The sequence below is a fragment of the Erinaceus europaeus genome, chromosome 9 (assembly GCF_950295315.1).
Source record: "Erinaceus europaeus chromosome 9, mEriEur2.1, whole genome shotgun sequence".
Lineage (NCBI taxonomy): Eukaryota > Metazoa > Chordata > Mammalia > Eulipotyphla > Erinaceidae > Erinaceus > Erinaceus europaeus.
In genome coordinates, this window is record NC_080170.1 from 33702668 (window position 1) to 33730305 (window position 27638).

The following is a 27638-nucleotide window of genomic DNA, read 5'->3' on the forward strand; positions in this document are numbered from 1 at the left end:
ACTCAGGGATTGAAATAACATTGAAACTGTTAATTTCCATAATTGTGAACTCTTTAAGTACCTTACTTAGACATAAGTCAATCCAGGCAAGAGTCATCAGTAATTTGAAAAGTACTGAGAGAGGGAACCCATAACATGCTATATAAAATGGTTAAACCAGCAAGAAAAAATATTGGAGAAATGAACCAGGACAAGAGTCCAGTTAAAACCCCCCAAAGGTTGCAGCATAAAATAATAAGGTCAACATCCAAGTGCTTGTTAAGGAAATAATCACAGGAGTGAGTAAATAGTTTGAAAGAATTGTCATCAGAAATGCAGAAACAACAAACAAGAAGAAAAAAATAATTATCTCAAGGTTATTAGAGAACTGAAAGCTGAAATAGCTGAGCTAAGAACACAACTAGTTGAACAAGCTAAAACAGTATCAGAACAGGGTAACAAAATAGTTGAACTCCAGAAAACAGTAGAGGGGAGAGAGGATAGAAGACAGGCTGAAGACAGAATTAGCAAGATCGAGGACAAATTAGAGACAACTAAAAAAGAAGTAAGAGATCTCCAAAAGAGATTAAGAGATACTGAAAACAACAACAGAGACCTATGGGATGACTTCAAAATAAATAATAGGTTAACAAAGGAAAAAAAAAAAGAAATAACATATGCATTATTGGCAAGACCAAAAACCACATGGTCATATCAATAGATGTGGAGAAAGCCTTTGATAAAGAGATTTAAAAAAATCTTACAACAGCTAGGAGGTAGTTCAGTATGTAGAACAGAGGACTTAAATGTCTGAGGCCCCTGATTCAAACCCTGCACAGTGCTCTGACCTCTCTCCCTCTTATAAAATAAGTGCATCTTCAAATAATTCCTCCAAGGGAGCCGGGGGGTGGCATAACCCATTTAAGTACACATAGTACTAAGCACAAATACCCTCATAAAATAAAATACCCAGATAAATCTTACAAAAGATATTTGAAAGCATCTGGTTATGACTTTTTTTTTTTTTAAAGTTGTATTTATTAATTGGTGAGAAAGATAGGAGAGAGAAAGAGCCAGACATCTCTCTGGTACATGTGCTGCTAGGGATTGACTCAAGACTTCATGCTTGAGAGTCTAATGCTTTATCCACTGTGCCACCTCCTGAACCACATGACTTGTATATTAAGTGGTGGTACATGAACATAGAGTTCTTGGGTGTCATGATTGCATGTAGTTTAGAGCCATCTTGCTCTCAAGATGGGAGATAGTATTTACAGGAAATTGTCACAATGAGAAAGAACAGGAGAGGGTAGAATAAAGCCCAATTCAGCATAGTGTAGAAAATGCAGGTGAAAATATTAGAAGTTTATTTTTTTCAACTTTCTGGAAGCTTTTAAATTTCTTAAGAGACTCTGATGTTGGGGAACTGTGGAAACAGTTTCTGCCCATCTCCTTTGTGAGATGACAAACTGAGCCTCAGCACCTCTCTTTGAATTCCTTTCAGCTGTATCTTGTGCCTGGCTGCAACTTCAGTTAGTCTATCTTACTACATATGTGTAGATATTGGTAAAAGTGCAAACAGCTGTGACAACAATAACAACCTCAAAACTTTCCTACAGGGCATTACAATTTACAAAACACCTCTATTTTGTTTTCTCATGTCATTCTCACAATAGTCATGGGAGTAGCTAGGCAAGGTAAGAGCTTTGGTTTTCCTGCTTCCCAAGTGGAAAACCAAGTTAGCCAAGTCCCCACCCCTGAGGCCAGCAGGAGCCTTTGGTTACAGACCCATGGGTGAGAGTGAGGATGAGGGAGACAGCATCATGGTTGTAGAAAAAGACTCCCATTCCTGAGGCTCCAAAGTCCCAGTTTCAATCCTTCACACTACCAGAAGCCAGAGCTGAGCAGTGCTCTGGAAAGACAAAACAAACATACAAAAACAAAACAAACAAACAAACAAAATCCCATAGGTGAGATACCCAGGAAAGGCCTAACAAAATCATTTGCTCTCTCCTTGCTTCATTTTGTTTGGAATGTGAGAGAAACCCTGGGTGATATTTGTTTATCCTCACTGCCTGAAAATTCCAGATTAGCAATGACACGGTGGCTGTATCACCCCACTGACTCAGCAGTGAGTAAATCCCACAGTCTCTGACTGGGACAGAGAGTGGCCAAGCCTGTTGCTCCATGCCTGCTGCGTCACTGCAGACCAGCTGCAGCTCACTGAAGAGCACACGGAGATGGATCCCCCAGAGACTGAGCTGACATCCACTCAGAACACAGAGGTAAATCTTGTCACAACTCCAGCTACCTTTCAGGGAGATGACAACTCATGCAGAAGGAAGTTTGCATGAGTCACAGACCCATAGCCCAGAATACTAAGCAGCTCAGTCTCCACCTGACAGCTGGCTGAGTGGAAGCCATCGCCATCCTCTCTCTCTTTTCTTCTTGCCAAAAACACCTCACCGAAAAGAAGAAAACAACCTCCCCCAAGTCACCCTTTCTGAACTTGATGAAGCCCTCAAGTTCATGGTGAGGAGGTTTGATAGACTCCAGATCCATGTTCACCTCTCCAACTTCTTGCATCTGACTAATGACAGGCGTTGACTCGCTTCTACCTCTGCTGTGGGTTGAAGGTATGAAAAGGAAAAAAAGGGGAGAGAGACTGGAGGAAGGAGTTAAATCACACAGATTATCAGTGCATTCTTGTCTAGGACCCTCTTTTCCAACTGGGACTTTATAGAATGAGGCTGGCAATCTCTGACTTCCAAAGAAAGCATAGAACACCCTAGTGGATGATTCCATGTTGCCATTGGAATATACTAATATACTTGTCTTTACAGCCAACTTGTCACCTGTTTTCTACAGCATGGGCCATCTAAGCTTTTCAGTACCCTCCAGATGAACTGAGTTTTCTTTCTTCTTCTTCTTTTTTTTTTTTTGAACTGAGTTTTCTTAAAGCCCCTATTTCCCTCTATGAGACCCAGCTGGAAAATATCTGTATTCTGAACGTTATTTTATTTTATTTTATTTTATTTTACCAGAACACTGATTAGTTCTGACTTATGTTGGTGTAGGGGACTGAACCTGGGACTTGGGAGCCTTACGCTTGAGAGTCTCTTTGCATAACCATTATGCTGTCTACCCCCACTCACCGGAAAATATGTCAACGGGGTCTCTATTTCTAATGGATGCACAGAAAAGGGAGCCACATTTAGAAATTTTTGGGGAGATTCTGTTTCTTTTGGAGAATTTTATAATGACACTGAGAAACAGGCAAGTTAGACAGTGCACTGATGACTAGAAGCCATGTGCTCTGCAACGGATCGTAGTTGTTCTTTAATGTTGCTCAGATCTGCTCAAGAAAATAAGAGCAGCAAGCAAACAAGGAGAACAAAGGAAACCAGACTGGAAAGACAAGTAAGCAGCAGCTGAGAGAGGGGCAAAATCACATCAGAGTATGGCCAGATCAAGGGCGTCAGTAACCTCTGAGTCACTGTCGCCAGGAACAAAGTAGTTTGTTCTGAACATACAGAGGGAAAGATAAGAGTATTTCCAGCCATCCATATGCAAAATGCACCAAACACTGGAGACACACTAAATGCGCAGGATATATATGGAGGGTCAAATGAGGTTTTAAATTGGTCAGTCTGTGGTGATCTCATCTTGACCTCAAGAAATCCTTTATATGAACAATGCAGAAGGCTGTAGCTATATGTTAGCCAACTTGGGGAGCCAATGGCTAATGGTCAAGTAGATTTGCTCCTGGCTCAGGCCTTTCCAATAGGGCAGGTGGAACAGTGACCCAGGCACCTGTCTACCCACCTTGCCTGCCCAGTCCTCACCTCTACCCATGACACCCCCATCATACAGGTTATGCCAGTGAACAGAGATAGAACAGGTCAGTGGAACACAGAACCCGCAAACTCAGGTAGTTACCTGGGTTCTTTTTGCCCACTTTCATTTCATTCCAGTTGTTTAATTGGCACCATCTTAGCCCATTCCTCTCAATATTCTTTTAAAAAATATTATTTATTTATTATTGGATAGAGACAGAGAGAAATTGAGAGGGGAGGAGGCGATAGAGAGGGAGAGAGACACCTGCAGCTGTGCATCACCACTCGTGAAGCTTTTCTCCTGCAGGTGGGGACCAGGGTCTTGAACTTGGATCCTTGCACACTGTAATGTGTGCACTCAACCAGATGTGCCACTGCCTGGCCCCTCAATGTTCTTTTTTCACTTGATTCAACAATGCCGTTTGGCTCATGCATTTGGTGTGTAAGCTTTGCTGCTTGGGGACCCTAGGATAGTGGGCTTGGAGGTACTTTCCTACCAATATATAGCAGTGCCATCAAGCAAGGGCATATTGTTTTCCTTCATATTACTGTCACCACCAAATTTAACCTGCTTATTCTGAGTTTCCCACAAGAATGTAATCTCTACAGTAGCAGGGTGTGATCCAATTAGCTGCTACTTCTCCCTGTGCCTGAGAAAGTGTGCAGAATACAGTGGATTCTATGAATATCGATTGAATATATGAGGGAATCCTATTGTTGAGTTGTTTTCATAGAGATTTGTTTACTTATGAGAAAGAGAGGGAGAGAGGCACCACTCGGCTCTGGGGGTAGATTCAGGGGACGCAGGCACACGAGTCCTGGGTGTATTGCTGTATTGCTGAGTGATTTTCTTGATTTGAGTTTTTTTTTCTTTTTCTTTTCTAGATACTGCAACAGTCAACATAAAGTCACAGGCACATGACTATCCTTTGAATGAATATATTAACTCTGGAAAAAAATCTAGAATCACATTAGTTTAAAAGAGCATAAAGGATTTTAGATAAAATATCAAGGAAAAGGGCCAGGAGATTATTTCACCTGATAGAGCCCCCAGTCTCCACATGAGAGGACGCACAGGGGAAGAAGCTTCACTGGTGGTGGAAGAGTATGGTATCTCTCCTTCTCTCTCTGGCTTTATCTCTCTCTCCCTGTCCCTTTCTGTCTCTTATTCTCTAAAAGAATCACTCAAGTTGCCCCTGTGGCTACAGACAGACTATGACCCACATAGTCAATGACTGCCACCTCTCCAGATTCAAAGGAGGTCTCGAAACTTTACATCAGGCTCAGCCTGACGCTGTTGACTGGCTACGGAAGAAGGGCAAACGCTAGAAGAAGAAGAACTCAATCCAAGAAGAAAATTGGCTAGAAACAAATTCCCTTGCCAGTTTTGGGCCTTGATTGTTTCCTGGGCTCTCCACAAAGCTTGGTTGGCTCTGAAGCCCAGCCACTTCCACTGGAGTCTCACACACCCTTAGTTCAATCTACACAAATATTGTCCCAAAGAGGAGTTTCACCATGAATAGCAACATAAGATCTTCTTCTTTTTTTAAAAAATAATTTATTTATTTATTCATGAGAAAGATAGGAGGAGAGAAAGAACCAGACATCACTCTGATACATGTGCTGCTGGGGATTGAACTCAGGACCTCATGGTTGAGAATCCAGTGTTTTATCCACTGCACCACCTCCCAGACCACCAACATAAGATCTTCTAAAGAGATATACAAAAAGGGTGGGGGTGAATAATGGTCATGCCTGAGGCTCCAAAGTTCCAGGATCAATTCCCCGCACCACCAAAAGCCAGAGATGTACCAAAAATTCCAAGAAACCAAAAGGAATCCATCATCCCTTCACTCTTTCCTAGAATGAATACAATGAATTTCCCCCTCTCTATTGATATGACTTATTAAACTATATATTTGTTTATTATTGGACAGAGAGAAAAGGGGGGATAGGGAGAGAGACAGAAAGACACCCGCATCCCTGCTTCACAACTTGTGAAGCTTTCCCCCTACAGGTGGGGACCAGGGACTTGGACCTGGATCCTTGTGCACTGTAATATGTGCGCTTAACCAGCTGCACCACCTAGCCCAATATGACTTCTTAAAGGATACAACATCAAGTTAATAGGTTTAAAGTTGCAGTAACATTGTGTGTGTGTGCGCGCACATGAGAATTCACAGTTAAGACAGAAATAATACTGATGTAGTAAAACTAGAGGATTTTTTTTTTTTTTTTTTTTGTCTTTGCCACAGGCTTGGCTCACAGGGCTTGGCTCATCTTTTTTTTTTTGGATATGAAAACCATTTCCTCCAAATTAATTTCTTAAAAACTCAGCTGCCCTAGTCTTTCAAGCCAGGAGGTTAAATTGTCTGAGGGACACCAGAGACCTAGGGGAGCTTCCTAGCCAAGTTCATAGATGAAATGTGTTAGATAATTTTAATTTGATATACTAATCCCCAGGGGCAATAGCCCAGCCAAAAAAAAATTACTCCTCCATTCATTTCTGCTCATTTAGGCCTCTATTAGATTCTGGAAAGATGGGCATCTGGATGCCCAGATGAGGAGAAACAGAATGCAAAAGTGTTCCAGAGCTGCCTGCCAGCAACCTGGCCTTCACATCACCTTGAAATATGTCAAACTGCATCAGATACTAGATGTTGACAGATGCTAGAAAACCAAAAGAGGTTTCTAAACACATAGAGAAAAAATGAAAGTGGATCTATTTCATTTTAGGACTGCATTTATCTAAATACTCACTTTTTAGTCATTCATCTAATTACCCACCCATCCAATAATTTTATTTATATATTTTTTTCTTTTTTTAAATCGTTTTTTGTTTTTATTTATTTATGTATTTATTCCCTTTTGCTGCTCTGGTTTTTTTATTGTTATAGTTATTGATGTCATTGTTGTTGGATAGGACAGAGAGAAATGGAGAGAGGAGGGGAAGACAGAGAGGGGGAGAGAAAGACAGACACCTGCAGACCTGCTTCACCGCCTATGAAGCGACTCCCCTGCAGGTGGGGAGCCGGGGGCTCGAACCAGGATCCTTAAGCCAGTCCTTGCACTTGCTTGGCGCCACCTGCGATGTCCGGCTGCAACACGCAGGAGAGAGAGGGGATCCAGAGCAGAGAGGGAACACAAATCTTCATTCATGCGGTAATGTCAGAGTTGGGTGAGAGCGCGGTTAGGCCCCAAAGAGCTAGCAAAATGGCCGCCTCCCGCTACGTGCAACACTTCCCTGCGTCAGGTCACCAAGGTGAAAAGCAGGCAAAGAGAGAGAGAGGCTGAAGCAGGAGGGCTTTATAGGGCAAAAACCGGAAGTGACTAGTCGGGACAGGATTGGCTAGGAAACAAGGCACTCCGGAAATAGGGTTTCTCTCCTGGGAATTGACAATACCCTGAGGGGACAACATGGTGGATGTGACTGCAGCTGCACAATTTCCCCAACATGCGCTTAACCCGCTGCACTACCACCTGACTCTCTTATTTATATTTTTAAATTTATTTTTTGCCACCAGAGTTATTGCTAGGGATTCGGTGCCTACACAATGAACAATATGTCACACCTAGTGGCCATTTTCCTTTTTTCTCCACTAGAGATGACAAGTAGAAATTGAGAGGGGAAAGGGAGGTAGAGAGGGAGAGAGACTCTTGCAGACCTGCTTTGCTGCTGATGAAGCTTCCTACCTACAGGTGAGGAGTGGGAGATCTATAAACCAGGTCCTTGGGCATGGTGACATATATGCTCAACTGGGTGTGGTACTGCCTGACCCCATACAATAAATATTTTTGAAAATATTATGAGAAAGATACCATAATATGACTCAGCTCTAGCACAGGTAATACAGGGATTGAACCTGTGGCTTCTGAGCTCCTGGTATAAAAGTTCTATTTATAACAGGGTGAGCTATTCTCCAACCCAACATAAGTATTTCTTAAACAGCTGCTATGAGCTTGATGCTCTTAAAATAGAATTTAATAGACCTATGTGGCCAAATGCAGTAACCACTAGTCACATGTGGCTATTTAACACTTGAAATGTGACTGGCCCAAATTAAGATGTGCTTTATGTTTGAAATATATAACAGATCTCTAAGACTCAGTATGAAAAAAACTGAATGTCTCAATAATTGTTATATAGATTATATGTTGAAACAATATTGTCTGTATTTAGTTAAACAATATTTTTACAATAAAGATCACCTGTTTTCTTCACTTTTTAATGTACCAAACAGAACTTTTAAAACACATATGTGGTTTATGCCATGCTTCAACAGGATAGTATCATTACAGATTATCTTCATAGTATTTTTTTTTTGCTGGTTTATAGTTTATGTATCTTTACCTTTATTTAAAATGCCAAATTATTTTCAAAAGTGATATCAGCTTACATTCTCACAAGCAATATATAAGGAGTATCTACTGATCCATATTTTTTAAAAAATAATTTTTATTTATAAAAAGGAAACACTGACAAAAACCATAGGATAAAAGGGGTACAACTCCACACAATACCCACCACAATACCAGAACTCCATATCCCATCCCCTCTCCTGCTAGCTTTCCTATTCTACTACATCTTTCAGGAAGATAGAGCTATCTTTCAAGAGAAATGATAAGATATAAGGGCATAAGGAGTAATCCACTTTGATATTTTCAGATTTTTTTTTGATAAGAGAAAAATCCCCCAATATTTCAGACTTTTGGTCATTCAGCTCTTCTAAAAGCTGTCCTTTGGACACTAAAATTTAAGTTGGTTCTGAAATCTACAGTATGTGGAATTTGCAGTGTTTGGTGGTATTTCCCAAGTTGCCAGTTGTCTATTTTTGATTCCTGAGTCTTTACAAATCCCTGCTAAAATTCCTTACTAAACAAAATCGCTGAGAAAGAAACAGATTCTCATGGACTTGGTTGCTTGGTATGATTACATTATGGAAATTAAGTGAGGCTAACTTTGATCTTTTTTTTTTTTTTTAACTTTGATCTCTTATCTCTTATTTGAAATGAAAACATCTGTGTTGTTTTATGTTCTGCTGGCAGGGGAAGACAAATAACTTGAACTGCAATTATAGTGGAAATAATACCTAGTGACTCAGATTCTGTCTGATAAGCTCATTGGGTAAAAAGTTCTGCATGAAAAGAAAGCTTAGTTCTAAGGGTCTTTCATGTTAACTTTAATTTAACTAAAATTAAATGACTGGGTTTTCACCTTTCAGCTAAAAAAAAAAAAAAAAAAAGCAAGACTTTGCCACTTTGCCAACTACAGTGGGTCGTCTTTCTGCTATTCAGAGGTGGTGCGTGGTCTGCTGCCTCCTTTCCTGACCACGGTCATGCTCTGCCTCTCTGGAGTGGTGGGAAGAGTAGAGATGGAGAAATCAGCCTGGCATTTGAGAATAACAGCAAACCAAACCAAACAGCTCCCAGCACAAAGCCTCAGCTACACGAACACCACGTCTAGCTCAGTTCAGCATGACTCATATAGGGATGAACTTTCATGTGATGCATTCAAGAAGAGATTTTTAAAGCAACTGCTGGGATATCAGCAAATGGAAGAATGAAGACAAGACCCAGAGACCAAGGAATTGTCAGTGACTCTATTGGAAGGAAGACAGCCTCAAAAGAAAGAAGAAACAGAGTCTGGAGCTGACCCCCCCCAAACACACACAACGGAATTGGAAAGCATGACATTGATGCCAGATATTATAGCAGAGACAGATGGCATAGCAGATGCTGTGAAGGAAAAATGACTTACAACCAGGTGAACCAGAAAAAATAAACAAGTAGGACAGGGGATAAATCACACACGTTCCTCTCTGTCATCAGGAACATCTTCTTGCCGCCCTAAAATGTCTGCTTGTGTTCCATGGGGGTATAGACTGTAGAGAGAGTCTCACTTGGAATCTAGCCATTCTCTCGAGAGGACTCACTTTTTGTCTGCTGATTTTCTCAGGGAGGAAGGAAGGCAACAACTAATTGGATATATGATGACAATATGCTCTGAAGGAGTTGCTGCTAATCTTTTTTTCTGGCTCAGAGGGTTGCTATATGATATGTAGAAGCCTCATGAAACTCATCTTGGTTTATTTTAGAAATGTTCCCAATTAGAATTCCTTCGTGGTACAAATCAAGTGAATGGGGTTGTCACTTCAATAGCTTCAGCTCAAAGTTGTTTCAAATGTATTTACAAGCTAAAGGGACTGAGAGGTAGCTCAGCCAGCAGACAGCACACTTGGCTATGAGTGAGGAGACTGGTCTGAATCTCTGGCCACACCATGGGGGAACCTACATAGGGAACAGTTCATGAACAGTGGGGCAGTGCTGTGGTGTCTCTCCTCTATCTCTCTTCTCTCACCCTATCAAAAAAAAAAAAGGTGGGGAAAAGTCCATTGGGAGCAGTGGAATTGCATTAATATCCTTAACCCCCATCCCCCACAGTGGTAACTCTGACAGCAAAACTGATAAACAAACAAACAAATAAATAAATAGTTGAGCTGGGCTCCTCAGATTCCCAGAGTTTAAAATAGGTGACTTGGAGAAATTATGAATTAATGTGCCTTGTGACTCCATGACGTTGATAGGGAGTGGTTGAAACCAAGAAAACAGATCTACATATGTTAAATTCTACTATAACATACCAGGCACATACATATAGCACAGAACCAATGTAGACAGATCTAGTGCATGAAAAACCAGCACTATGTATTTGGCAGCCATGGATTTATCACTTATATTGACACTTGTAGTGCATCACTTACACTGCAATTGAGCCGTGAGTCTGAAGCTGCCACTGTGATTTGCAAAAATTAGAAAGTCTGTGAATATTCAAGGTTTCTCAGTCATTACAAAAAAAATTAAATAAATGAAGGAACGACTGGGTGCTTCTATGTGGTAATGATTCTGTCACTTTATTTGAAGAAGAAACTAAATAATCAACTAATGGCTATAGGGTAACGTTGACTGACAAAACTTACTGTAGGATTTTCAAGCATCATTTTGATGGCTCATAACATTTAAACTGATGTTTAAAACACTAACAGCTGTCCTAAGGTAGACTCTGTTGTACATGAACAACTATCCCTCCCAAAACACATGGTTTACAAAATAATTGCAACAGTTAATTCCTCTTAATAGCAATACACAGTCTAGATACAGTTGTTGAGATACTTTTTCCCCCCCCAGTTGTTGAGGAGCAAAAGCACCTGAGGCTTTGTGGCAACCCCAGTCTTTTTATTTCCTTTCTTCTCTCTACTGCCCAGATCAATATTTCCCTCTGGTACAGTAAAGGAGAACAGACTGTGGATAGAGACCATCTATCTGAGTTTCCAGAGACTACTAACAAGCTGGAATTTCCATTGGGCCCACCTTGGAACAAATGAGTATGCTAAGCTTGAAGCTCAGGAGGAACACACAGGGAAACTTTTATTCTGGAATGAGTCTGGCATGAAGTATTGCTTGTGATGCTGTGCCCTGCAGAGGAAGAAGGCTAGAGCCAGATGGAGCAGCTAGGGGTGGGTCTGCCCATGAGAAGGTAGGATGCGGTGCGGTGGAGAGAACTGGCTACTTTCCAGTGTGAGATATTTGATTGTCACCCAGCTCCAAAACACCACGTTCCCTGACCTAATCAACACATGGCAAATCTCCACTGTTGATACCTTTCATTAGATTTCTACACTTGGACAATCACTCACAGCAAATGGCTTCCTGTTCTGCCGGTAAGAAACTCAGGGGAAATGTGAGTTTTCTCTGATTCTAGCAGGGTTGGACAATGCTACAGTTACAAATCCCATCAGCAGTGATCTATTTTATTATTTATTAATTTTTTATTATCCTTATTTATTTATTGGATAGAGGCAGCCAGAAACTGAGAGGCAGGGGGATACAGAGAGGGAGAGAGACAGAGAGACACCTGCAGCCCTGCTTTACCACTTGTGAAGCTTTCCCCCTGCAGGTGTGGACAAGGGGGTTGAACCTGGGTCCTTGTGCATTGTAACATGTACATTCAACCGGGTGCATTACCACCTGGCCCCCAATCTCTTTTATTTCTTAAGAACACTTGTAAGCTCTCTTCTAAATAAATTCCAGCACATAGTCAATGTCTGCAGGGCAGACCTCATTATCTTATCACTGTCACACAATTTAGTTCCTAATTGAGAATATTCTTCTATATTGCAAATCATAATGTTTCCTGATTCAGACTCCTACATCATCTCTCTACAATCAAAGATAGGTAGGATGGGCAAAAAGGACAAAAAATATTAAAAGGATTAAAAATCCCCAGATGTTCTTTTATTTTGTATTTGGTGTAATTTTAAGAACATGTTTCCACAGAGAAAGGTGGTCACTAGGCACTTAAATGAGGAACAATTTCAGTCTTTCACAGTCCCAACGAATGGTATTTAATTGGACACTTTTGCTTCATAGACCTGTTCATGCTGTTCTCACATGTCATTGAGAGTATTGATATTATCCTCGAAATGAGCACTTCTGCAAAATGTTTATGATTTGCCTTATAAAATAGCTATATTTTGCTCTGATATAATATGTATTTTCATGTCATCTCCACAGACAATTTTTATTATGAATTTATAACACTGATACTGTGTAACAAAAAACTCCCAATTTACTCAGACTCAAGAAGGCAACAGCTTTTAGGGGAAAAAAAAACCCCTCAGATATGTAAGTAAATGTTTATAATATTTTTCTGTGGCTAAAAAAAGAGTGTGTGTTGTGTTCTGGAGCCCTGCTTCACCAGAGCCCCGCCCTACTCGGGAGAGAGGGTGGCAGGCTGGGAGTATGGATCAACCTGCCAACACCCATGTTCAGCGGAGAAACAACTACAGAAGCCAGACCTTCCACCTTCTGCACCCCATTAGGACCCTGGGACCATACTCCCAGAGGGATAAAGAATAGGGAAGCTATCAGGGGAGGGGATGGGGTACAGATACCCCTTTTATCCTATGGTTTTTGTCAGTGTTTCCTTTTTATAAATAAATTAAAAAAAAAAAAGAGTGTGTGGTGGTCCAGGAGGTGGCACAGTAGATAAAGCATTGAACTCTCTAGTGTGAGGTCCTGAGTTCAATCCCTGGCAGCACATGCACCAGAGAGATATCTGGTACATTCTTTCTCTCCAATATTTCAAATAAATAAATAAATAAGCAAAGCAAAACAAAACAAAACAAAATAAAAAGTGTGTGTGTGTGTATGCATGTATTGCAGAATAAAATGCCCAAGGCTCCAAGGTCCCAGGTTAAATCCCCTGCACCATCATAAACCAGAGCTGAGCAATGGTAAGAGTAATGATGAGTAAGGAATAATGGTAAGAAAAATTTTCATGATTTCTCTTGTGAAATGCAAGCCTTAGAAAAAAATTTTGCCTTTCTTAAAAAAAAATTATTATTGTACAGAGAGGAAGAATTGAGGGGGGGAGATAGAGAAGGAAAGACACAGAGAGATACCTGCAACCCTGCTTCACCACTTGTGAAGCTTTCCCTCTGCAGGTGGGGACCAGGAGTTTGAACCTGGGTCCTTGCACACTGTAATGTGTGCACTTAAGCAGGTGCATCTTCACTTGACCCCAAACTTTTTTTTTTTTTTTTGCCTCCAGGATTATTGCTGGGGTTCAGTGCCTGCACCATGAATCCACTGCTCCAGGAGGCCTGTTTCCCCCCCTTTTGTTGCCCTTGTTGTTGTAGCCTTGTTGTGGTTATTGTTGTTATTGATGTTGTCGTTATTGAACAGGACAGAGAGAAATGGAGAGAGGAGGGGAAGACAGAGAGGGGTAGAGAAAGATAGACACCTGCAGATCCGCTCCACCGCCCATGAAGCGACTCCCCTGCAGGTGGGGAGCTGGGTGCTCAAACCTGGATCCTTACGCTGGTCCTTGCGCTTGGTGCCATGTGCGCTTAACGTGCTGTGCTACCGCCTGACTCCCCCCCTTTTTAAATCATGTATAGCCTGGTAGAAATAATGAACCTTAGTATAAATTGGATTTATTACAAAATTGAACTATCTTCTGAACTTTCAAAGGTACTTACCTTTAATGTAGTTTTGCTTCTATTAGTATTCTAATTCTTTGAAAACTTTTAAATCCATGTACTATTATGCATCTCAAACAGCTAGAACATTCCTTTCCCCCAAATATCTTACTGCTCATTTATCTCAACTAAGTAGGAAACAATGATTGAAAATTTCAACAGGATTTTTTTTTTAAGTTTTTCCTCCCACGCCGTCTCCTTTCTTAAGCATCTCTAGTAGGTGTTATAGATACATATAAATTGGAGATAAGCTGTCTTTGAAGAAAAGTTCTGAGAGCTTCCAAAGGAGAGATGCTTAAAGCTACTGTCTTCAAACAATTATAATGGAAAGGAGAATAAAATCTTGCAGGTCCTTGGAAATCAACAATCAAATTGCAAATGTCTCTGATTTTAAAGTAGTGACTCTTGTATCATCGCCTCTGTGCATGTCCCACTCGGGGCCTGTCACCACAGATTGGTAACTAATCAGACTTAGAGTCATTATAAAAGAGGGAGACCCTCAGAGAACTTGCTTCCAAATAATGATGGCTGGGTTATAAACTCCCCTTCCAATTAACTGAATTGTTTTAGCTGATGAAATCACAAAAATGAAATGAACCTGGAGAATGTGAGCCTGGTGCCTGACAGGAGACAGCCTCACAATGCTCTGTCTACTAACAGTTAAAGCACTGACTCTGAGGGCACATGTTGAGACCAAAAGACATCAACCAGAAAGTTTAAAATTATGTCTGTATCTCTCTATATATCCAATCAAATCTGTCTGAATCCGTTTCCTTTCTTACTGTGAATGGAGTAAGCTTTAGCACTAGAATCAATCACATATGTGGTATCTTCACTCACCTTCCATGGGAGTGTTGCTGTCTGGTCGGTTTGCAAACACCACATCCACATACTCCAGCTGCAGCCTCTGGAGGGAGCCTTTCAGTCCTGTGGGCAGAGAAGGAATAAAAAAAAATCCAAATATGAGAACTATTAGAAAAAAGCTACATTCAGTTTTCTTCAATAATTATTATTACTTTGTTAAAACACTGAACTGGTTTCAAAGACACTGCAAAATTGAATATATTTGGACCTCTTGACAACATACCAAAGGCTGACTTCAGTCCTACTATGGTTTTAGGACTTTCTCCAAGATTTTTGCCCTCCTATCCCACTGGAAAATGGATGTTCAGTAATGATCTTGTATAGTCAGGCATGTGTGGCAGGATTTAGAAGCCAAGCTGAGAACAAAAATCAGCTTAAGAGTCTGACTTCTTTCTTCTTGAAAAATGCAAATCAGTGTTATGTTCTGAGTCACTGAGCAGATTCATAGTGGGTCAGAGATAATATCACATGTCAAAAACATTGAAATGGCATAAATAAGAAATACGTGACTGCCAACCCTATCTGAATGTACACATAAGTATTAACAGGAACAAAGGGCTCGGAAATGAAAACTTTACTCAACATTTTACTTAATGGAACAAAGTTTGAAGAACCTTAAATACTGTGTAGTTCTACCATTTCTATTCTTTCCCATTCTTTGGAGGTTGGAGAGAGAGAAAGAAAAACACTAGAAGCTACAAAGACTTAAGGAATGATATAGAGGAGAGGATGAGAGCTTAAAAAAAAAAATCGGGAACCAATCTATTGTTTCAGTCTTAACCATGTGGCTACATTCCCATGAGTACTCAGAAGAAATTATTTAATTTTGGTAAAATTAATAGTTGTCTGAAATAGAACGCATTGTATATAATATTATGTAACCAAAGGATGACAGTGCTCAAGAATTATTTTTATCTCATTTCCATGAGACCCAGCGTTTCCTTATCAGCCTATTTAATTTCCCCAGGAAGGTCGGAGGTTTTTCTCTTTTTATTATGGCATAAAATTAATTGCATGTTAAATGAAGCTCTTATAAATTTAAATTTGGCTCATTTAAATTTGATTTTCAAACTGGTTTATCGACCAGCCGCAATTACTTTTCTGACAGGAAAATGGAGTGCTTAAATATAGTTCCGGAAATATTTCTCAGTTTCGAAGAAAGGCTTATCTATGATGGTGCCTTGTTAAAAGAAAAATCAATGAAAAGATTAGGGGAGATAGGTGTTATAAGGTCTAATGTCTGTTCTGAAAAACCATGGCAACTTTCAGGCCTGGGGTACTACCAGTTATTTCAAGGGGGTAGCCAGAAATTAAATTAGCCATTAAAAAAAGGTTGTGCATCATTTTTGGGAAGCAACTCTAGGTATGCAACAGGCAAAGGAAGGCCAGGATACTCCAGCAAACAAGGTTGCAAAGGCTGGATGTCAGTACCCCGGCATTCTGTGTGATCATATGTGGCTTATGCGGCCTTCTTTTGTGACTCAGTTCTCTAATCTTTAGTGGACTGACAAAACTTAAACTACCTTCAGATCCAGTGCCCCAGAGATCAGAGGAAAGCTTGTTGACATGTCCAACATGTTGCGAGGGCAACAGTCCATAGAAATAGGGTGATTGCCGATCACAACCTAACCAACGCAATGATTGCCGCCTCAACATGCTTCACTTCAGACTGTGTCCAGAGACTTCACGTGTGGAATGACAACCCTTCAGCTTCATTACTCGGGTGAGACCTTTCCTTTCATAGTATACTCTAATTTCATCTCAGGTGGTTCACTTTCTAACAAAGTCCCAAAACCTAGATATATACCAGTTTCTGTGAGAGAGAGCATATGTTCACACGTATCCATAAACTACTGCAAAATATATACCTGAAAGCAGAAGTACACTAGAATTTGCAGTGAGTACCTCCCTAACACTTCCTCTCCACTATTCCACACTTTGGGTCCATGATTGCTCAACAATTTGTTTGGCTTCGTATGTTAACTCTCTTTTCAGTCATCAGGTTCCAGATGCCATGAGGACGCTGGTCAGGCTTCCCTGGATTGAAGACCCCACCAATATGTCCTGGAGCTCAGCTTCTCCAGAGACACACCCTACTAGGGAAAGAGAGAGGCAGACTGGGAGTATGGACTGACCAGTCAACGCCCATGTTCAGCGGGGAAGCAATTACAGAAGCCAGACCTTCTACCTTCTGCAACCCACAATGACCCTGGGTCCATGCTCCCAGAGGGATAGAGAATGGGAAAGCTATCAGGGGAGGGGGTGGGATATGGAGATTGGGTGGTGGGAATTGTGTGGAGTTGTACCCCTCTTACCCTATGGTTTTGTTAATTAATCCTTTATTAAATAAAAAAAAAAGAAATAGGGTGATTATCACAGCGGTGTTCATATTTGGGAGAAATTCGGAATGAGAGGTGCTAGAGATGAAATATCAAGGATTTTCATGGACTCTGCTGGTCCTGGAGATAGGCAGTTAGGGACAATTCTGGCTTGTGTCTACCATTGGAAACAAGTGTCTTAATGATATACTCTTCCAAACAATTCTGTGTGAGTTGAGGGTAACTAGAAGATCTACAAATACTCATCCCTGTGTGATTTAGGAAGTCAGTCATGACTCAAGTCACATCTCCCAGGTAAGCATGTGCTAAGCCCCCATTTCATCCTAAAATGGTACTGGGCTGAGGGAGAAAGAAAGACTCATGGGAATAGTATTCATCTCCAGGGAGTTAACAGAGCCCACTGGGAGCATCAGCAGCATCAGCATAGGTTCATTTTCAAGGAGATTATGTCTGTCCATAAATAACCAGATGGACCTGATAATAAATGCCAGACTCATTGTATTCAGTCATTTCTCATCTCTTCATTCTTGCTCTGAGGGTATCATTCTATCTGTGTATTGAAACAGAGGTTAGTTACAGTGTTTCCATGTGAGAATGAGAGGAAGCGCCTTATCACCCAGTGAGCCACCTGGGCCTTACTCTGCACTGGAGCAAAAGGCTGATGACCCCACACATAAGTGTTGTAATTTCTGGTGTGAATGTTGGATTTTACTCTACACGTGAAGGGAAAACATTGGTGGGTGGATGGGAGGTGAGGAGAAGGGGGTTTCAGTGGGGCAAATAATAATTTATCATTTACCCCACTCAGATTTCACTTTTGAACTGGCCAGTCTGCTGACAATGACCTTGGGGCTAGTGGCAGCAGGAGGGAGGCCAGAGCTGAGGTTATTCCGTTTGATTCATTTTGGACCAAGCTGATGAACAGTGCTTATACTGGGGGCAAGCTGTGTAAGCAGGATCACGAGGGTTTATGGATCTGCTGGGCACAGGGGGTTGAAGGCAAAGGATCAAGGTTGACTCCTTGATTTTGGCCCAAGATGTGAATGGCTGTTAGTGAGTACGAAGGTCAGGGGGAAGGCAGGTTGGTGGAGCGGAGCCACAGAAAGTCCAGACTGCACAACAGTCAGCCACAGGGTGCTCTTGGTAGCTGGATGAACCAAACTCCCATTCCAAGGGGACGTCTATGTGAAGGAGACATAGGGTTTGAGATCCAGGGTTAGCACAGGCCTGGATGGTCTTGTCCATGTCTCCTAGCAACTCTGGTCCATACTTTTCTCATCCGTCCAAAGACAAAATGGAACAAAGTGATCTGATTGCAATCCAGAGGAGGTGGACCTGCCAGTTCCTCTTTGGATACTTTCATCTGGTGGAAATAGCTAAATCATAGCAACTCAGAGACATAAAGAGTCATGCATGGGTTGTCCCCAATAAACAATGCTCATGTCCTATTTCCCATTAGCAAATGTTTACTGAAAACTGGTCTGGGGGCAGGCACTGTCAAGCAGACAGCCAAGCATGCATTAACCTGGGCTCCCAGGGGCAGCTTATCATAAGCTGAGGAGGGGAAGTGCCTCCCACTGTGCATTAGCTGAGAGCACTGTTGACTCAGTGGGGCCCTGAGCACCAGCCAGCATGGGAAGGAATGCTGGGGGGACAGGGGAGAAGAGGCTCACTGCCTTTAAGGAGATAGCCAGAAGTGAGCTGGCAATGTTTCAAAAAGCTTGCAGGCTAGTTATTTTATTTATTTATTTTTATTTTTGCTTATTATTTTATTTTATTTATTTATTGGATAGAGAAAGCCAGAAATCAAGAAGGAAGGGGGAGATAGAGTGGGAGAGAGACAGAGAGATACCTGCAGCCTTGCTTCACCACTCTCAAAGCTTTCCTCCTGCAGGTGGGGACCAGGGGTTTGAACCCGGGGCCTTGTGCACTGTAACATGTGCGCTCAACCAGGTGCTCTAGCACCCAGCCCCCAGGCTAGTTATTTTATATACTTTTTTTTTATTGGGGGGATTAATGGCTTACAGGTGTCTTCCTCTCTCCCTCTCTTTCTCCCCTTTCCTCTCAATTTCTCTGTCCTGTCTAATAAAAATAAAGTAGAAATATTTAAAAAAAAATTTTTAAGGAAGAAATAGCCACCCAAGACAGTGATTTTTAGTGCCAACACTGAGCCCCAGAGATAACCCTGGAGGCAAAAGAAGAAAGGAAGAGAGAAAGAAAGAAAGAAAGGAAGAAAGAAAGAAAAGGGGAAGGAAAGAAAGATCTTAATTAATTAAATGAATAGGGTTGGCAAGATAGTTCACAAAAAAATTTTTTTTAATGTAAACTCTGGCTTATGTTAGTGTGGGGTGATTGTACCTGGAGCCAAGTGTGTAGCCTCAGGCATGAGAGTCTATTTGTATAACCATTATGCTATCGCCTCCCACCCATTGATATGTGATTTAATATATAAGACCACCTTCATTATTTTAGGAATAGCAGAAAAAAAACAATAAAACCACATTTTGGTTTAATTTTTGCAATGAGTAACAATTGTCGAAACCTTATGTGCACTTAACCCGCTGAGCTACCACCCAGCCCCAAATTAATGTCCATCTTAAAAACAGTACAGTTTCTGTCAAGCTTCAGAACCTAAAGGAAAAACTATAAACTTTGATTTCTTTTCACTGTAGTCACTTGAAAAGCTATATGTAATATATTTATGTACTTATATAAGAAAGTATATAAAATTTAAAAAATGGCAAATTCCCCTTCTTCACTTCATCTTGGATCAAACTTGAAGGAACCATGTTGAGTGAGAGAAGCCAGAAAGATAAGGATGAATACGGGATGCTCTCACTCATGAACAAAAATTAAGAGAGAAGATCAGAAGTGAAAATACAAAGTAGAACTTGGACTGGAGTTGGTGTATTGCACCAAAGTAAAGGACTCTGGTGGTCTGGGAGGTGGTGCAGAGGATAGGGCTTTGGACTCTCAAGCTTGAAGTCCCAAGTTCAATCCCCAGCAGCACATGTACCAGAGTGATGTCTGGTTCTTTCTCTCTCTCCTTCTCCTATCATTTCTCATGAATAAATAAATAGAATCTTTTTTTTTTTTTTTTTTTTAAAAAGGACTCTGGCATTTTCTCCCCTTGTGAACTAGATTCAAGTTGGGGCCTTTGCGCTCATTGAAAAGGTATTACATATGAATTTTCCCACAACTACATTATGCACAAGTCGAGCTCATTTTACACTCTAAACTAATTCAGGTGGGCCAGTCACTCAGCACACATGCACTTGACTTCTGTCTTCTCTAAAAGGCCTTTGAACCTCCAATTTGAATGAAATCACCTTCATCACAAAACAAGTACCCCTCACCTCCCTGTAAGATGGAAAATTCGTTACCCTTTCCCCCAGAAAAACAGAACCTAATCAGTAAGCCACTAGTTGTTTACCAAGACCCCTCACACAGGCAAGGCTTATCAGGACCTTTGCACAAGGAAACTGTTTACCAGAAGTTTGCAACTGATGGCGGGAGGATGTGGTGACCCTACCTGGCTAGGTTCTATTGGTTGTGTGGTTTTGCAATGTTTGAAATTAGCTTTGAGTGGATCATGCATTTTGCTAGGTTTGAAATGATTGGATTCCATGTTTTCTATAGCATGTTATTGGATATAGATTGATAAGGTGATGTGTTCTCCCTCCCTGAGTGTATTCAAAAATCCTATAAATTGTGTGGTTTGGGCCTTGTTCGAGGTCGAGCTGGTGGACTGCTGTCAGTCACCACTTGACCCGGATTCGAATTCGTGAATAAACATCTTTGCTTCCTTGCAGTGGATGGTGGCTTGATTTTTGCTCGCTAACACTCCCTCCCCAAAAGGCCAAAGATAAAATTATTTATAAACCTCTTCAAAGTTTTCGGAGGATCTAGAAACTCATGATTCCTCTTTTCTGCAAAAATCTGTTCATTCGCCTAATTTCAGCCTGTCGACAGAATCACACTTGGATTCTGACATTGAGCTAACTCTCTTGCCCTCTTGAGCACTTGTCTTTGGATGAAACTATGAGCTACAAAATAACACCAATGATAACAACACGATAATAATTGGTCTCAATTCATCGGCAATCTCTGAAGTGTGAATTTTTTGTATTACAGTTTGAATTTGGGTCATCCTGAAGATCAACTAAACTGGTTTATCCACCCTGAGAGATTAGTTCCTAGGAGAATTTCTAACTCATTAAAAGGCAGAATTTAAGTTATTTCTATTAGTCATACAAATCTGGAAGGAAACTCATTTAAAAAAGAGGGAGAATTCCAAAATTATGTGTACATATTGGCTAATATTAACAATGGCGAATTTTACAATGGGGAGAACATGGTAGCAAATCTTTTTAATTCTATTTCTCTTCAATTTTATATGTCCTTATTGATTGCCAGTATAAACCACTTCTGAATTTCTTATGCCAATCAATATATTTGAAAAGAAAGGAAAAATCAAGGAGCCAGGCAGCGGTGCACCCGGTTGAGCACACTTATCACTTATCCAAGGACCCAGGTTCGAGAGTCTGTTCTTCATCTGTAGGGGAGATAGTTAATGAGTAGTGAAGCAGGTCTGCAGGTGTCTCTCTTTCTCTTTCCCTTCCTATCTCTCCCCCCAATATCTCTCTGTCCTATCAAATAAAATAGAAAGGAAAAAAAAAAGGAAAAATTTGCCACTTGGAGTGGTGGATTCATCATACAGGCACCAAGCCCCAGCAATAACCTGGTGGCAATAACATAAATGAATAAAAAGAAAAAAAATAATCTTTTTTTTGTTTTGTTACCAGAGCACTGTTCAGCTCTGGTTTGTGGTGGTGTGGAGGATTGAACCTGGGACTTCAGAGCCTCAGGCATGAGAGGCCATTTGAATAACCATTATGCTACCTACCCTCCACCAATCACTAACTTTCTGACAACACATGATTGCCCTGATTGTTGAGCTTGGAACTCAAGTCAACTTGATTATTTGTTCCTGACAAACTCCATGGTAGAGGAAAGACACAGGACAGGGGCAAATGCTAAAACAGAAATAGCAATGGTCTTAAGTGCCTGTTTTAGTCTGACTTTACAATGTCAAACTGTACACCAGCACCTGAGGAGGGATTTCATTTGTGTAAGTGATATAGAAGATAAGCACATTTTTCTGGTACTGGGTTATCACTATTTGTTGTGACCCCAATAGGAGTTTGGGACTATTAGCATACAAATGGCTTCACCTTGAGGAAGTGCTTCAGAGAAGGGGGTAGGGAGGTTGGGCAGTAGCAAGTTAAGGGCAGTGGGTTAAGCACCTGTGGCACGAAAATCAAGGACCAGCATAAAGATCCCGGTTCGACCCCCTGGCTCCTCACCTGCAAGGGAGTCGCTTCACAGGCGGTGAAGCAGGTCTGCAGGTGTCTGTCTTTCCCCTTCTCTGTCTTCTCCTCTCTCCATTTCTCTCTGTCCTATCCAACAATGAACTACATCAACAACAACAATAACCATGACAAGGCTACAACAAGGGCAACAAAAGGGGGGAAAATGACCTCCAGGAGCAGTGGATTCATGGTGCAGGCACCGAGCCCAGCAATAACTCTGGAGGCAAAAAAAAAAAAAGTTCTATGGGAATATTAGCATGGTTAGAAAGGAGAAGTGTTTTAGAAAATCTGGCTGTTTTCTGTTGAGGTTCCATTCTTCCCTCTGTAGCACTGTACCTGCCACCACCACCCTCATTTCCCCAGGAAGAAACTTGGTTGATTACGGTTCTTTTTATAGAGAATTTCCTCCCCTTCCCAATGTGCTCTGAACCAGTTTGGTTGATACCTTTCTTGAATCAGCAGCCCACAGAGGAAAATCAAATGGAAACAACAGTACTCACCTTCAATAATATGTTTTCTTGACAACCCTCTTTCCGTTTCAGCTCTAGCAGAAAAAAAGAAGCAAAAGACTTTGAATGGGGGTGTGCTATTTTTTTTTTTTAAATCACTGTTTCAAAAGTACAAGAGAATAATTACTCTTAACATGAAACGAATTGCTAATTTTCTAAGCTGTTCTTGGCTAACTATGCACCACCGGGGACTGAAGAGAGAGGACTGCAGGGCAGCACACTGAACCCCTTTTCTCTGGAGACTCCAGGAGAGGAGTTAGCCATGGCTGTCATATTATCATGGTAGTGGTAACCCAGTCACAGATACCCTGTCCACATGCAAGGTGATGTATGACTCAACCTTCCAACCCTCTTCCTCCTCCTCCCTTCTCCTTCTCCCCTCCCCCCTCTTACTCCCTCTCTCCCTGTCCTTCCCCCTCTACTTCTCTTCTTCCTCCTCCTTCTCTTTCTCTGCCACCAAGGTTACTGCTAGGGTTTAGTGCCAGCACTACCAATCCACTGCTCCTGGAAGCCATTTTTTTTCCTTCCTTCCTTCCTTCCTTCCTTCCTTCCTTCCTTCCTTCCTTCCTTCCTTTTTCCTTCTTTCTTTTTCCTTCTTTTTATTTTATTGGTTAGGACAGACAGAAATTGAGAGGGTAGGGGAAAAGGAGATACAGAAAGAAAAAGAAAGATACCTGCAGACCAATTTCACAACTTGTGAAGTGTCCCTCTTGCAGGTGGGGAGCAGGAGCTTGAACCCAGGACCTTGCACATGGTAATGTGTGTGCTTAACCTGGTGGACCACCACCTGGCCTCACCAACCCTGTTCTTTACAAGCCCCAAGGAAAGAAAACAAACAAACAAAAAACATGGCCTGACATAAGTTTGTTAGACAGCCAAGCTGCTGATATCATTAGCTTCTCTGAGTAAAGAAGCAAATTTAAAAGTGCTTTTTGATGGTCAAAGGAAATTTTAACAACTGCTATCTTTTTAAAATGTGAAACTGTCTTTTGATGGTGGGAATGGTGTTTATGTAGACTCCTATTATAACTTGTAGTCATATAAATCACTATTTAATTATTATGAGAAGGGAAAAACTGATTGAATGTCTCAAACTTTTTAATGTACAGACCATAGACTGAATCTTTGAAATGTTGACTCTCTTAAAAGAGATTTGGTGGTGGGAATTATGTGGAGTTGTACCCCTCCTATCCTATGGTTTTGTTAATGTCTCCTTTTTTAAATAAATTAATTAATTAAAAAAAAAAGCTTAGGCCAGGGAGAACAGAAGCAACTGGTGGTATTACTTTATAAGACACAGCTATATACAAATAACATCAAAGGACATAAATTATGGTGATGTTGTGTATGATACAGAAAATCCTAACAGAGGGATTTTCAAAGTTAACCCAACTGCCAAATAATTTGATTACACCAATAACTATCGATTGCCTTCTTAAACCCTGAGACAGCAGGAACCTCCTGCTTCCTATATAGGCTTCTATAGAGCCTATATTTCCCCAGTCCTAGAACCTCTAGGGTGGGGTTTACTTTCCTGCATGCTTCTCTCAACTCATACCAAATGAAAATGCATTTGCTGATCCCAACCTAATCAAAACAATGAGTACCACCTCGGCATGCTTCACTTCAGAGTGTGTCCAGAGACGTCAGGTGTGAAATGTCAACCCTTAAGCCTTATTACTGGGTCACCAGGTTCCAGACACTACCATAATGCCAACCAGACTTCCCTGGGCAGACAGCCCCACCAGTGTGTCTTGGAGTCCCACTACCCCAGAACCCTACCCCACTAGGGAAAGAGAGAGGCAGGCTGGGAGTATGGATTGACCTGCGAACGCCCATGTTCAGTGGGGAAGCAATTACAGAAGCCAGACCTTCCATCTTCTGCATCCCATAATGACCCTGGGTCCATACTCCCAGGGGGTTAAAGAAAAGGAAAGCTATCAGGAGAGGGGAGGGATACAGAGTTCTGGTGGTGGGAATTGTGTGGAGTTGGACCCCTCTTATCCTATGGTTTTTGTCAATGTTTCCTTTTTATAAATAAAATAAATAAATAAAATATCTAGTAAAAAATAAATAAAATGTGATAAACCCAAGCCTTCCATAAGTTAGTCTCCTAACAAGCCAAATCTTCAATCAGGACTTTTACCTGTCCAAATCATTCTCAAGCTCTAGCCACTTTGAAAGAGATATGGCTCTACAATGTTAAAGTGTTGATAGTTATTTCTTGCACATTAATACCTTTAGCAGTCTATTTTCACAGCATTTCACAGTCTATTTCACAGTTCATCATGCACCTTGGTGATTTTTATTTTAATTGCTACTGGGGCTTGGTGCCTACACTATGAATCCAGTGTACCCAGTGGCCACCCCCCCTTTCTTTTGCTGACAGATACAGAGACAAATTGAGAGAAAAAGGGGGAAATAGGAAGAGAGGAGAGACATCTGCAGACTTATTCCACTGCCTGTGAAGCTTCCTCCTTGCAGGTGGCAACTGAGGGCTTGAATCAGATCCTTGTAGCTGGCAGCATGTGCATTCTACCAGACATGCCACTGCCTTGTCCCCCTTGGGTTTTATAAGTATAGGGGATAATATTGTATGGACTACTCTAATATATGATGGACTGCCTTCTTTCCTGTTTATTTCTAAATTATAGATACGATCTCTTAATTATTTATTTTATTGTCACCAGGGTTATTGCTCAGGCTTGACACCTACATGATTAATCTATTGCTCCTGATGACCTTGCCCCCCCCATTCCCTCCACCCCTTTATTTGATAGGACAGGAAGAAATTGAAACAGGAAAGGGAAATACATAGCGAGAGATAGACATCTGTACTACTTGCTGCACCACATATGAAGCTTCTCCCCTGCATGTGAGGAGCAGGTGCTCCAACCCAGCTCCTTAGGAATAGTAAGTAATGTGTGTACTTATCAGGTCACCATCTGACTCCCTAGAAGAGGCTTTGTGTACCACTGCAATGGCACAATGAGAGCACAATGTAAATCTGTATTTTTTACAGGCACTATGTTGCTTTTATTCCTTTTAAAAAAGATTATTAGCATACTATTCATCACAAATAAATAATTTAAAGAAAGAAAGAACACCTAAAGAGAGAAAGGACATGTTAATCCTAAAGTCTGGAAGAAGGAAATGATGAAAATTAGAGAAAAAATAGACAAAATAGAAATAAAAAGAAAATACAGCAAAAAGAAATGAGTAGGATGGAGCCTCAGTGATAACCCTGTTGGAAAAACAAGAGTGAAATGAATAACTGCTTCTTTGAAACTATAAACACAATGGACAAACCCTTAATTCAGATCACTAAGGGAAAAAAAGAAAAAAGAGAAATTCCTAATAGGATCAGAAATGAAACAGGAAAAAGTCCCAACAGATCTCACAGAAACTGACAAGGTAAAAGACTATTATGAACCCTGACCCATTAGGGAAAGAGAGAGACAGGCTGGGAGTATGGATCGACCTGTCAACGTCCATGTTCAGTGGGGAAGCAATTACAGAAGCCAGACCTTCAACCTTCTGCATCCCACAACGACCCTGGTTCCATACTCCCAGACGGATAAAGAACAGGAAAGCTATCAGGGGATGGGATGGGATACAGAGATCTGGTGGTGGGAATTTTGTGGAGTTGTACCCTTCTTATCCTATGGTTTTTGTCAGTGTTTCATATATATATTACTATTACGAAGGGCAGGGTGGTCCCACACCTATGACAGAATACACAGATCACATTGTGCAAAGGCCAGGATTCAATCCCCTGGTTCCCTCCTGCAGGGGTAAGATTATACTCAACCCTAATATAAACTAAATAGCAAAATCTTGAGCTGAGAAACATCATCTTTTTGTCTTTACAGAGAAATTGAGTCCACCCCCTCAAAACTCTTGTTCCCCCCCCCCCCTCAATGGCCATGTTCCTTAACACAGAGTGTAAAGCTTGTCCCCATTTTACTATATAATTCACAGCCATGCAAATGGTCTGTATTCATGCTATTAAATGCTGACTTTTTCTTGTACTAGAAAAGAGCAAATAGCTAATAATCCACAAAAAGGAGGACAAAATGGATTACAAATAAATAAGTAAATATTTATTTATTAACATGAGAGAGAGAGACTCAGAGCATCGTTCTGGCACATGTGATGCTGAGAATCCAGTTCAGGACTTTATGCTTGAGAGTTCAATGCTCTTGCCACTGTGCTACCCAGACTACCATGTTGCTTTATTTCTATATAGATGACAACAGGAATAAGCCTAAATTTCACCTTTTTTGCCTTCATATTTACCTTAAACAGGCTCAAATGTGTATGTTTGTGTACACATATGTATAGATTTGAAGAGTCTTAAAAAGAAACTCCAATTTTGCTTTTATTATTCCCTATCAATTATAAAGAGGTAAATAAGCTTTTATTTATTTTTTAAAATATTTTATTTATTTTATTTTAATGAGAGAGAGATACAGAGAGAAAGACCAGAGCACTACTCAGCTTTGGTTTATGGTAGTGTTGGAGATTGAACCTGGGACCTCAGAGCTTCAGGCATGAAAATCTTCTGCACAACCACTATGCTGTCTCTCCAGCCCAATAAGCTTTTATTTTCCTCTTTGTTGTTACAGCTTCTAGCAAGCTGAGATTTTCATAAAAAATGTATCTGGAAGAGCTCTCTATTTCACCCCTTTAAAAATTT

At 40.9% G+C, this 27638-nt stretch overlaps 1 protein-coding gene across 4 annotated transcripts in view; it reads right to left on the reverse strand.

Moving 5' to 3' along the window:
* KCNAB1 (potassium voltage-gated channel subfamily A regulatory beta subunit 1) overlaps positions 1–27638 on the reverse strand; it is a 370921-nt gene that overhangs the window by 47322 nt on the left and 295961 nt on the right. For all 4 annotated transcript variants that reach the window (XR_009551559.1, XM_007521072.3, XM_007521074.3 and 1 more), the window contains exons 7-8: positions 22931–22974; positions 14696–14782 (exon numbers count right to left, since the gene is read on the reverse strand). Coding sequence is in view for 3 of the 4 variants with exons in the window: in XM_007521072.3 (XP_007521134.1) it covers positions 14696–14782; positions 22931–22974 (131 nt within the window). In the remaining variant the exon portion in view is untranslated. The remainder of the gene's footprint in view (positions 1–14695; positions 14783–22930; positions 22975–27638) is intronic.